We start from the raw sequence: 13,778 nt of genomic DNA on the forward strand, positions 1-13,778 counted from the left end.
GGAATACTACTGAACTATAAAAATGATGAGATCCTGTCATCTTGTAGCAATGCCTGGTACAGAGGGCTTTATGTTAAGTGAAATAAACCAGGAATAGAAAACAAAAGCCCTGAACACATGCAAAAGTGTTACAGCAGCCACTTTGAGAGAAAAAAAAGATGACGTAGCTGGAGCAAGATGTCACAAAGGAGCCCCACTCTTCCAGCTGTTCAGTAAGAAAGAAAATGAAGGGTCTGGCGCTGCAGCTCAGTGCTAGAGCACTTATCTAGTTTGTTCACTTGGCTCAATCCCTAGCACTGCAAGAAAAAAATTAAACTTCACTTTATTCTGCATAAATGTCTGGAACCTTATTGGTCTAAGACAAGATTAGAAGATTCTCAATCCACCAGTTTAAATTGCTGAGCCCCTTACTGATCCTGCCAACCCCAATGTCCTGGGAGGGACCTGGTTATTCTTATGATTCATATGATCAAAGGTCTTAGCCCAGTTTTTATAAATAAGATCTTTTAATCACAATTCTTTCTACCCACACTTCCATCATTAAATTTCCTTTGAGCATGTTGGTCCCGCAATGACCACAGCACTTTCAGGTCCTGTGAAGGGGGCGGAGAGAGGATCCGTCAAATATGAGTGTAGTGAGAGATGCTTAGGTGACCTCAGGGAATAGTTAAGGGGTCGCTGGCTTCTAAGAATCCTCCCCTACTCTTGTGCCGATTCCCTCAAGCTTCTTTTGGTGGCATCGGGCAGTGTAGCGACATGATGTTGTGCTGATAATCACCAGGCCTTGAAATTCATGGGTAACAGTGTAAGAACAGATCTCTTTTTGTCTAGGTTTGTTCTAAGTAGGATGAACTCCAGATACAGTTCGGAAATTTAGAATTCTGCTTTTGTTTAAAATATGTGAAAGTATTTGCAGAAAATAAAGTAGTGTTTGAAGACCATAATTATGAGGAAAATGGCCTGGTGAGTGACATCCAATTCACTCCACCCAAGTCTTTAGAGAGTCGTTAACGGGGATTGGCCATTGCCAATTGTACTTTCTACTTTCCTGTTTTTAGTCACATTGCCACAATGGAGACTTATTCTGCATTTAAATAATGTTTCATTTAAGAAGGATCTAAATTTTAACATTTACGCTGTTTCCTACTTTATCATTTTATATATTTTAATTGTTAAAAGTTTTATTATTATTTAGTGGTACTGGAGATTGAGGGAGCTACAACTCTAGCCCTACCTTTTTCATCTTTTATTTTGATTGTTTGTTTTTTGGTACCGGGGATCGAACTCGGGACCTTGCGCTTCTGAGGTAGGTGGCGGAACCACGGAGCTAAATCCCCAGTCCCACAAAAACTAACCCTAACTAAATTAGTATTTGAGAGAGTGAGCTGATAAAAACTCTCAAGTATTTCACAACTGAATGTGCTTCATAATGTCACTGGCATAATTTTATTTTTCTAAAAGTCGAAATCATTACAAGTGATGTAAAATGAAGAAGTCACAATTCCAGAGGTCGGTTTCAATCCTTAGAGAACGATACCTTCCGCAGCCCATACATTTGCCTGCTACCTACGCTCTACGACTTATGTAAGTAGATCTCCAGCAGTGCTTTTTAATACTATATTATTTTCATACGTCATTTGGCTCTCTTTTTAGGTGAATCTCTTTTTCCTATTAAATATTGTGCGTGTTCTCATCACTAAGTTGAAAGTCACGCACCAGGCCGAGTCCAACCTCTACATGAAAGCCGTGAGAGCTACCCTCATCCTGGTTCCACTGCTGGGCATCGAGTTTGTGCTTCTCCCCTGGCGCCCTGAAGGACGGGTTGCGGAAGAGGTTTACGATTACATCATGCACATCCTGATGCACTTCCAGGTATGACGTCTTCCGCGTCGAGAAGGCGGCTCGGATGCACCTGTATTAAATGTGCATATACTTTTGGTCCCTTTCTGGACTACTCGTGCAGCAGTTTATTCACAAATGCATGAATCTTCGTTTGAACTCAAAAAATTCCATTTTCTTTTACAGGGTCTTTTGGTCGCTACAATTTTCTGCTTTTTTAATGGAGAGGTACGTTGATGGATTTTATTTCTTTTCTCATTGCGTTTAGTTTTTAAATGGGATTGAATTACAGATTTCCCAAGCAGTGATTTTAAATACCGTCTTTACCAAAGAAGACAACATAGACTATTTTCCAAAAGCACAAATTTTAGTCTCAAAATGTCAGATCATGTTGAATGAAGTTTAAGGCTAATAAAAAGTCAGCCTTCCTTTAAATTATTTTATCCATCACTTTTATTCATCTAATCTTTTGACCTACCACTGGGACTCTGTCCCAGGTACAGTGCTGGGAAATCCTTAACTTCATACAGCATGGATTCTAATGAGAACGGGACCTCGTTCCCCCTTTACCCCATCTTTGCTGGCTTCAAAATGTGAGTTCTAGAAAAGTTGATACAAAAATTTAAGACAGATTAAACATTTAGTTAAGCAAGGAGCAGAGACCATGGGTTAGGAAAATTAGAAGAGAATGCTGTTCTTCATAACATGACAATGGTTTTTGGATAGTTCTTGATTGTTATCCAAGACTTTCTGATTAATAGTTTTCAGAAATTTAAAAAACCCTTACTCTATTTTTGTGCAGATGGGCATTGTTGGAGGTCAGTTGGCTGAACAATATTGATGTAGTTGTTTACATATTTCTAATCTACTTGACAAATTTTAACGTGAGGAATTTTGGCAAATCTAAGCTTACAAAACCAGAGGGCAACTACATAAGATGTGGACAATTGATAACTGAAACTTTAAATGGGAAACATATGAACCCATGCAATACTTTCATGAGTATAAAGCAAATCATTCATATAAAGCAAATCAACATTTGAAATGATGTACATGTTATGAAAAACTGTCAACTATCACTTTCCTTTGCTTAAGTAAAATTGTACTTCTTTGTCTTGCCGTATACGGAAATTGATTGCTTAATTTAAAAATAAAAATTAGAATATATTTTAATTTAAAAGTAGATATTTATTTATAATTATGTGTAGAATTGCCACAAAATACTACATTTCACACCTTTATGTGGTGCTCCCATAACTCTTCTATACCAAACACAAGAGGGACTGTTTTCCTAAAGTGAATAGGAAATGTATACCGACAATGTTAGAATAGATAGATCACTTATTTTCATAATAAATTTGAACGCAGCTCTGTAAACGTACTGCTGTACACAGAGTTAGTCCTATGTGCTGCCTCTGTGGGATATAAAACATGCAGATAGAGAAATATGGATACAGGCCAAAGAGTAGGGACAAATTATGAAATGTATTCCTCTTATCTCCAGAAACAAATTTTATTTTCATAAATTAATTTTTAAATATTCCAAACATCGTTAATAAAATATTTTGTTAGCATGGAATAAGCATGACAACTTCCTGAAATCTCAGGGTTGTGACTTTCTTCTTGGCTGTTATATTTTGGGAAATGTCCGGGTCTTAGGAGTATGGGTCTATCTTTACTAAAGACAAATATTTATAAACTCAAGTCCCTCTCACAAATCTCACAAGCTTCCCTGTAAGCCAGTAATGGTAAGGTTTGCTTCAAATGCTCCTTCCTGATCCTCAGTATATTAGATTTATTATCAGATTTGTCACATAACTCATTTCTGAGCAAATACATGTGCAAATGGAAACCTTAACCATTTTGGAGTCAGCATCTCCAACCGGCCCTTTTATTTAAAAAGGGTGCCAGGGGAGTATCAAAACTAACGCCTAACACTCTTGTAACACTTTGTCTGCGAACGCGAGAGACACAGAACCTTGATCGTATGCCATATCCTAAAATTGAGAAAATTTTGGCATTAGAAGTTACAAAAATAAAAAAGTCTCTGAGCCAGGCAGTTGCCAAATCCTTCAGTTCTTCACGACGTCCCTAAGATCTCTTTTCCTTCATCTCTGGAGATACAGCCCCCGTTTGAGCATGAGTCATTTCTCATCTTAAGAAATACTACAATCCCTCCCTTTTTGTCGCTTTGCCTTTGAGTCTTTCCCACTCTCATGACACGAGGAAACAGCAGCCAAATTCACTTCGCGTGGTTCCAACTATGTCATGTTCTTCCTAAAATCATTTGCCCAAGCGTGGGTTCTTTCTTCCTCTCCATATCTGGATTCCTTTTAAACCCAGTATCTAAATTTTTTTTTCTTTTATTGAGTTTATTGGTACATTTTAGGTATACGGTACAAATATAATTCATTATTGGGATCCTGTACCTTCACATGACAGGTCTTGGTTCTTATTTTTTTCCCTTGTCCCTGCCCTCCCTTCACGCCCTCCTCCCCTCCCCATTTATAAACACTTTATTTCCATTTTTTCATTTTGTCATATTTTTTTCTTTTCCCTTACTACCTTTCCCCTACCCTTCTCATTTTCCCTGCGCCTTTATTTTTAGTTGAGCTTTTAGCTAACATCCTCCTGTTAGTATTTTTTCACTACACTGACTATAGCTTGACAAGAGCTGTGGCCACTTTGTCTCGCCTAATCCACTAGGTGAAACTAGGTGGCTCGCCTGGGTCTGCTCAGGTAGAAATAAGTAATTTAACACTGATGGGGACTCCAGTTATCAGAGCGGTGGTTTTACCAACAGTGGAAGGTGGGCCATTTGTGTGGAGTAAGCCAAAAAATTGTTGAAAACAACTGAACCCACATTCTCTAATGGGGACAAGGTAGAATTACTATATAAAGCTCTATTAAACTTAGCACTGATCTATACTAACAAACATAGACTTGGTTCCTTATTAAATGTTAATATAATCTTCACATTATAATCTAAATATTTTCATTTAATATTGATTTAAAGTTTAAAAATAAGCCAATGAAATACATATTCATATTTTAACAGTTCTGAACCTTCTTCCCGTCAGTTTTTTTCATTTACATTCCAGTGGCCACTTTAATGTTGTCTTGAACAAGTGTGATCTTGCATTAGAGGAAGCAGATAAAAAAATGTGACATCCTTATAAAGAATAACATAAAACATAAACAAACAGGAGTCTTCAAGGCTGCTCTGTCTTCAGTTGGGTTTATTTTAAATTTCAGAAAATAAAAACCCAGAGGTCAGGATATGGGCTTTCCATGTTTTTTTTCTGACAATTCAGTTGCAAAGAAGAAATAGGGTAGTGACCTTAATCAAAGATATTTCAAGAGCATACTTCCAAATATTTCAAAAGATATTTTGCCTTTTAGAATTGAATCAACATTTTCCTTTTTAAGATTACAAGTACCAGACTCACAGCTAATATATTTCCTGTCAGCTTCTTGTCAGCATTTATGGAAAATTTTTTATAGAAAGCAACTTTCTGTTTCCATTTGGTTGAAAGCTTTGTAGATTCTGTATTCAATCAGTCAAGAACTGTTGATAAAGTGAGGAGAAATATGTTCAGTAGTTCAAAAATCAGGCTGCAAAATAATTCCCATCACAAATATGATAGGTCACTTTTTTGTTTTAAATCTGTGAATATTTACTTAAAATTCACAATCTAACTTCCTCCCATTTACCATTTGCTTATGTTCTTAAATATATTATATATGCTGATATTATTTTTAAGCTACTTTAATTTATATATTTTATTTGCAAGATTTAGAATTAGCAAATCAAAGGGAAGGAAAGTATACTTTGAAATACACATATATTCTATATATATGCATTCTATGAATGTTTTTATTTTCAATGCATAGTGATATGGATAGAAATCATTTCCTTACTTTTTATAACTGCACAATATAAATCAGCTTTACAGTCCTCAGTTGCTGAATTCATGATATAAAATGTAAAACCACATTACAGCATTGTGCTTATGCAATTTTTAAATTGTAAGGGGAGGCTACAAAGAAATTTTAGTAAGTGATTTTGAGTTCTACCTAAAGAAATTACTGACTCTATATTTGGCTCTTCCTGTTTTCCTACTTGCTACCACATGAAGTAAGATAGTAAGACTGTGTTCGGTGTAAGTGATAGAATATAGGAGACTTTATCACAAGGAGCTACAAGTGTCCTGAGGATCTGTACTTGTGATAGAATGTATGTAATTTGGAGAAGGAAATTAAGAATAAGTAATCATTTTGAAAGATTTAACAGTGATTTGTATACATGAATATAAAGTTGAGGGCTTCTATATAAACAAAAGAAAGTTAAGAAATTAGTGCATAAATATGTTTATAGTTCATAGATCACTGGAAATTAAGTTTTAGATGCTTACATTCCCTGGGGACAGTAATCAAAGGGTCAAACATCATCAGAAACCTTGGAGAAGATGATTAAAACAATGCAGACTTCAGGCAAATGTAGATTATGCCACAGGGAGTGAGTGAGTTAATGTTTGCAACTGAGAAGCCGGCTGTTCCAAGCCACCCAACGCTCCTCAGACCTGCAGATGTCCAGGCAACCAAGTTCCAGATGTATCTGAATATCCTCCTTTGTACGTAGTGACTCCAAATGAAGAACATGCTTTGAGAGCCTTAAACTCTATTAAAACTCGTCATGGAATGAGACCTACTTAAGCCTGATCTCTAGTTCCAAAAAAGAAAATAAGGTTCGTTCAAGGAAAGGAGGATCCAAGTAGATAGACCAGAAGTGACATTGTTAAACTCTTTCCACAATATTAATCCCATTTGTAACTCTTCATTCAGCACCTGTCATTGCTGTAGGGAGTAAACTCTAGGAGAACAAATGCCCCGCTCTTTCATTTTCTTGCAGAAGGTAATCATTCAATGACAGGTTGCTGCCTCCACTAGTGATGAGAATGATGCCTTACAGTCCCTACACCCTTAACTTGCCCTTATGTTGTTCCTTTCTCTTGTCCTTTTGTACTATCACTACTCATCATCTCATGCTATTAATAAATACATTGACTCAAAACCAGATGTACTTTGTATACGGGGATCTGGGCTGATTACATTTGACGATACGTACATGTGTATTATCAAAGCTTCAAAGGCAAGACAAGGAATAAATTATGACTGAAATCTTAAATATAGAATAATCACAATACATATCCAAATGTAATGACTATTCACCTAATTTTAAGTAAGAAAAGAAAGCAATACTATTTATTCATACAAACTTTGAAGTGAAGCTTTTCTACAAAATGTATTTTATTGTGCTTCAGATGTAATGTATTCGTCCCCATCAATGCATCCCTCTTGTTCTTTCTGTTTTGTTTTGTCTTGTTTTAATGACAGGTTCAAGCCATTCTGCGAAGAAACTGGAATCAATACAAAATCCAGTTTGGAAATAGCTTTTCCCACTCAGAAGCACTGCGCAGTGCCTCGTACACGGTGTCGACAATCAGTGACGTTCCGGTTTTCAGTCATGACTGTCTCAGTGAGCAGTTAAATGGGAAAAGCATCCACGACACTGACAGCATTGTCCTAACCTCAGAAAAGTTATACAATTTAGTTACAGAAAATTAGGGGGATCCTTCTCTATTTCGAGCCACCCCTAACTGGAGGACTTGGACCCATGATTTTACAGTCAGAAGACTTCAGTATTACATGTATTTCTTGAACACCATAAAGGAAGACCTCAACTGAAAGGGACATTTGTGTTAACCGTTTAACAACTAGCTGTATGTGTGGGGGAAACACTGGGTTATGTATGACAGTAAATACTCCCACAATGGCTTATTTCAAAGTCCCAATTTGACACCACTGGATATGGAATCGGGGAAAGAAAGAGCATGATCAACTCCTGTGAGCTTGTGTGTGTTGGCTCCAGCACGTCACTGTGTGAATTAATCTGGGAATACAACCAAAAAGGTTCACACACGCACACACACACACACACACACACACACACACACACATATACTGGGTATGACCCTACTCTTGTTATATAAGGAGACCTATCTTAGGCTTATAGACACAGAAGGACATTTTACTTTCGGTTTATGGGCTGTAAAAATCATTATCCAATTTTTATTGGTGCAATTGAATCTCATTTGCCCAGAAAGTACTCCACTCCTTTTTGTAATGCATTCTCAAATGCCTCAAAGAGTTCATTATTCTTGTTGATTTACTCTCATTTCTGTACAAAAAAAAAAGCAACTGAGCAAAACTGCAATGAACTCCATCCTAATTTCCTGATGTATCACAGTTATGTGCTGAGACAAATCCAATTTGCAACTTGGTGAATGTATGAGATGCAATCCTATTCTATATCATTAGGTAGATATCTTGACTGATGCTTACAAAACACCTAGTCAGTTACTTTCCTGCCTCACTTCCTACCCAAGTAGGGGGTGGGAGATCAGTTTCCCTGTGTCTGTAAATAGAAACTTTTCCCCTTCCATTTCTACTGTGTAGACAAATTAAAAATCATTTCACATGAAGGAAATCAATGAAGGATTTTTTTTAATTACCTTGGGAGTTTGTAACACGCAAAATATTTTTTTTTGTGAAAATTAGCTTGTAAATATTCTATTATTTTATTTTCTAGTCTGACATCAAATATATATAACCAAGGTAATTTTTTAAAAAAGAAAATATGCAATGAAACAAAGTGTGCGTGTTAATATCTGATACTGTATCTGGGCTGATTTTATAATAAAATAGAGTCTGGAATTCTATATTTCATAAATATTTTAAGGACAACCAGGTGCCAGCATCAGAAGTTTGAGAACTAAAAAAAGGAAACATTTATGATAAGATATAAAGTATTTATTTTAAAAATTCAAAGCCATTATTTTATTGACATAGTAGCTTTGATGACTCAGACCTTAACAATGGGTGTGCTTGATATGTTTCTCCTGTTGTTTTGAAGATGAACTCACATTCTAATTCAGAAATTTTAAACCAACTACTGTAATAACTGTCAATCTTATGGATTTTACTCCATTAAAATATTATTTTAATGACTCTCACTCTAGGATGATAAATAGCATTGAAAAGATTCCAGATAATTAAAAACTAAAACCTAGAGAAATACTCTATCTATAGAATATGCAATGCTGTAGTATTTTGATAGGCTACTGTAAATAACAACAAACCGGAGAAAGACTTGAATATCTATGATTACAAAGAATTGTCAGATATTTGCAAAATAACTACAATGGAAGATAGTCTTGCTAATGAATTAAATTGACCTTTAAATGGGATTCGGTTTTCCTAATGTTATTTTTCCACTGAAATCTCTGAAAAGCAGTAGTGACTTCAAATAGTAAGAGTCAATTTGGGGAGAAGTCATATGAATGTATTTTGAAGTGTGTCAGGCAGCTGCGAATGGTCTGGTCACCATAATTGTTTTTTGGATGGCTAATAGATAGTGAGTTTGAGGTCACTTGAAATTGTCAGGAAAATTATTTAAATTAGAATCGACATATTAAATGGTGTGTTAAATGTATTTACAACTTATAATTTATATGTAAAGGCATCTAGTTTCAAATGTATGGTCATCAAAAGCTATCACGGAAAGAAACACAAGCTGTTTTGAACTTTCAAGTGCCTAAATTACACAAAAATTCCTTTTAATAAACTGAATTTTAGCTATATATTATCCAAAGACCCAGACTCATATCCTTTGCTGACAGTGTTTATGTACTTCAGCATTGCCACAATAGTACAAAATTGTCAAATTATCAGAGAGCATGTTAAAATGATATTGTGATTTTCAAGTAACTGTTCACTTTACATTAGTCAGATTAGAATTAGGTGAGAGTGCTTTTGTTGGACTGTTGCATAATTTTCACACATGACAGCCAGTCTGTAATCTATCAGTATTAGTTTTGTACCCATATATTTTTAATGATAATGTTTTTTAATGTCAGACTTCTATAAATTTGAAGTGCCAAGATCTTTCTAACACACTTTAAAAGTAATTAAACCTGATACTTTTAAAAATTGAACTGCTTTGGTATCCAAAACCTAATTTGCAAATTTTAATCTTTTCAACTATCTACCATTTTTCTGCAATTCCTTGTACAAGTGACATTTTAATTTTCTAAAAATTGTATTCTGTTGATTTTTCTCAAAGTTATTTTGTAGCATGTTTATTCATAAATAAACTATTCTGGAATTTGGTGTTTGTTCACATATAATCCAGTGTACATAGAATTGATGGTAACTGTAGTGCTGTATTTATTGCTTATACATTTTTGTGAATTTCTTTGAAATTTTTCCTTGTTTTTACCTGCTAAAAGAAACATTATCTCTAAAACTATCCAAGCTACTCCAATTAATTAAAACAACTTATGTTATACTTACTTAAAATATGTCTGTGTTTCATTTCATGAAAACATTAAAGTTACAAGGTGAAGTTGATTTCACTCATGTTCACTGGACTGCTGAATAATCTAGTTAATAAAATAATTCTCATAACATTCAGTGAGCACTTCTTAAAATCAATGAATATATCTCTATTACCTTCTTTGAAATCTTCAGTAATCCAATAATTGAATTTCATTAACCAAGTGTAAAAAGTTATGAATTTGATTTTCAGACTAAATAATCAAGCTATAATATATGCAAATCCCTTCTGATGTTATAAAAGAAAAAAGTTGCTCATATGTAGGAAAAATTAGGGATTTATCTTCTTTATTCCTTTGGGTAGTTTGATATTAAAATTCAAAAGAAAAGCAAGAAATATATTAAACACAATTATTTTGTTGTGATACTGGCGAGGGAACCCAAGGCCTTCACACTGAGCTAGATCCCTATTCTCAATTTTCTAAAAATTTGGAACAGGACCTCTCTAAGTTGCTTGCCAAACTGGGCTCCACCTCATGATCTTCCTGCCTCTCCTTCCCATAGTGCTGGAATACAGGCCTGCACCACCAGACCTGCTATTAAAGATAACTTCATAAAAATGGCAAATTTGTGACTTACACAAATGAGAAACAGAATTGTATCAAAATTTTGTTGAAGTCATTAATGAGGGAACCAGTGACATAGTAGCCATCATTCAAAGGAAAATTAAAGATTTGTATATGTTGCAGCATATAAAAATGCTGATATGAATTAATAAAGGCAAAACTATTCTATCAGTTACATTTTACTAAATAATTTGTATTTTTGTGATTAAGAAAAAGTGTGTATTAGTATTAATCTTCTACAACTAATATTAATAAAATATCTCAAAATAATAGAAATAACTCAGGAGGGGACATTAGAAAGCAATAGAAATGTCATATATACCATATATAAAAGTATATTTACACTGAATGCAAATATATCAGGGCGGAAAACATTATGTCCATTTCAAATCTATTGCAATTTTTTACAATCTCCTTTTGTTCTGACTAGAATAATTTTTAAAAATATTCATGATTAAAAATCCTCCTTGTATGCCTTAAATGTACCAATAAACTCAATTAATGAAAAAATAACGATCAAAAGTAAACATGTTGAATTGACTCAGGACACTAAATCACAACAGCACAAATAAAGAAAAAAGACAATTATTTTTAAAAAATCCTGCTAACCTCATAACGCTTGACCTGATTATCTACATAGCTATGCAAGAATGTTATTTATGATATATGCTGCTTTTTGCTTTATACATTAGAGTCATAGTGCATTTTGAACAACTCCACTGTGATACAGTTCATGTACCACACAACTCGCCATGTTAGTCTGTTACAACAGTATATTTTAGAATATTCACAGATGTATGCAACCATCACTACAATATCATTAAATTTGTATCATCTCAAGTAAGAATATACTATTTACCTATCCCTCCTCTATTCCTCCTGTTTCTGCTCCTACTCCAGCTTTATGTACCACTAATCTGATTTCTGTTGAATAGATCTCCTTGTTCTGGACTTTCATATGAATGGAACCATATGGTATGTTATATTTGTAACTGATCTCTTTCAATTCCAGTTTTCAATGTCTATACATATTTTAGCATCTACCCCTAATTCCTTTTTGTGCCTGAATATTATTCCATTATATGATTATACTGTATTTTATTTATCCATTTGTCTGTTGATGGACATTTGTGCTATTTCTACCTTTTGGTTATTATAAATAATGCTGTTATAAACACTTGTATATGAGGTTTTATTTAGACATGAATTTGTATTGCTCTTGAATATATTTCTAGGAGATGTTTTGGGTCATCTGGTTTAATTGTTTGAGCAACTTCCAGACAGTTTTCTAAGCAGCTGGACCATTTTATGTTCCCAGAAATGATGCTTGGGGGTTCTGATTTCTCCACATGGTTCCCAGTACTTGTTAGTTTTTATTTTTTTAATTTCGCTGGCCTAGTGCATTGGAAATGATATCTTGTGGTTTTAACTTGCATTTATTTGACAGTGGATGACTTGGAACACCTTATCATGTTTACTAAACACTTGAAGATAAATGACTTGCCAATATTTCTTCCATTCTATGGTTGTTCAGTCACTTTGTTTGGTTGCACACTCTTTTGCAAAAAGTTTGCAATTTTCACGAATTGCAATCTGTTAACTTCTTTTTTGGCATCAGTCATAGCTAGTTCTCTGCCAAGTTCAAAGTCATGGAGGTTTACCCCTATGATTTATTATCAAGGCATTTATTGCTTTTGCATTTACCTTTAGAACTTCGATCCATGTAGAGTTATTCACACCTATCATAATTAGCTTCTCTTTCTTTGGTGTTTATTTGCAACACATAAAGTTACATTCATTTGGAGGAATTGGGACGTATAAATTACATCTTCATCATTTTCTATCGTTTATCTCACCTCCCAAGTCTCCTTCCTCACCCTTCTTCTGGTCTTCTTCCCCATCCTTCCAAGGCTGCCTCTCTATTTCCTACCATCTTTCCTTTATTTTACTCTTTAGTTTGGTTATTGGGTTTCTTGTATGTAATAGAATCCACATGATATTCAACTTTCTGTGTCTGACTTATTTCACTTAGCCTTGTAGTCTCAAGATCTGTCTATTTTCCTGGAAATTATGTGATTTTTTTTCCTTTATTACTCAATAATATTCCATTGTGTGAATATATCACATTTTCTTTATCCCTTCATTTTTGGATGGGCATCTAGTTTTTTTGCAGAACTTAGCACTCATGAATTGTTCTACTATAAACATGATATGCATGTATCACTACAATGCGATGTCTCTAACTCCTTTAAGAAAATACTCAGGAAAGGTACAGCTGGATCAAATGGAATTTCTATTTTTAGTTTTTTAGGGAATCTCTTTATTGATTTCTGTGATGTGTATACTAGTTTACATTACAACCAACAATGCAGAAAAGTTGCCTTTCTCCACATCCTCACCAGCATTTGTTGTTTTAGACTTCTAATGCTAACCGTTCCAGACTGGGCTAAGATCAAATCTCAGAGTTGTTTTGATTTCTACTTCTGTAATGGCTAAAGACAATGAACATTTTTTCATGTATTTATTGGCCATTTGTACTTCTTTTGAGAAGGGTCTTGTTTGTTTGCCCACTTTTAAGACTTTGATATTTGAGGGTGGTTAATTTTCTTGTGTTCTTTATATATCTAGATATTAGTCCTCCATCAGAATCCTCTATAGAGAAAGGTTTGCCTCATTCTAAAGGTTGGCTTTCACTCTATTGATTGTTCCTTTTGCTGTTCAGAAGCTTCTTAATTTAATCTAACCTACTTTTCTTTGCATAATTTTGAAACATTTTAATTAGTATGTCCTTGTGACACATAACAAATGGAATTATTGTAGGGAATTGATGTTTATATATATCATCTCAGGCCTGGAATTTAGCTCAGTGGTTCCGGCACCTGCTTTGGAAGCACAGGTACCCAAGTTTGATGGGGA

The 13,778-nt window shown here is 34.5% G+C and overlaps 1 protein-coding gene across 1 annotated transcript in view; it reads left to right on the forward strand.

Annotated features, from left to right (window-relative positions):
- Positions 1 to 8,428, forward strand: part of Calcrl (calcitonin receptor like receptor) — a 102,089-nt gene extending 93,661 nt beyond the window's left edge. Inside the window, exons 13-15 of the mRNA XM_010636817.3 lie at positions 1,654 to 1,872; positions 2,026 to 2,067; positions 7,237 to 8,428. Coding sequence (XP_010635119.1) covers positions 1,654 to 1,872; positions 2,026 to 2,067; positions 7,237 to 7,467 — 492 coding nt within the window. The 3' untranslated portion in view covers positions 7,468 to 8,428. The remainder of the gene's footprint in view (positions 1 to 1,653; positions 1,873 to 2,025; positions 2,068 to 7,236) is intronic.
- Positions 8,429 to 13,778: the final 5,350 nt, after the last annotated feature.

Source organism: Fukomys damarensis, unplaced genomic scaffold, assembly GCF_012274545.1.
Source record: "Fukomys damarensis isolate Sample0158 unplaced genomic scaffold, DMR_v1.0_HiC HiC_scaffold_26, whole genome shotgun sequence".
Classification (NCBI taxonomy): Eukaryota; Metazoa; Chordata; class Mammalia; order Rodentia; family Bathyergidae; genus Fukomys; species Fukomys damarensis.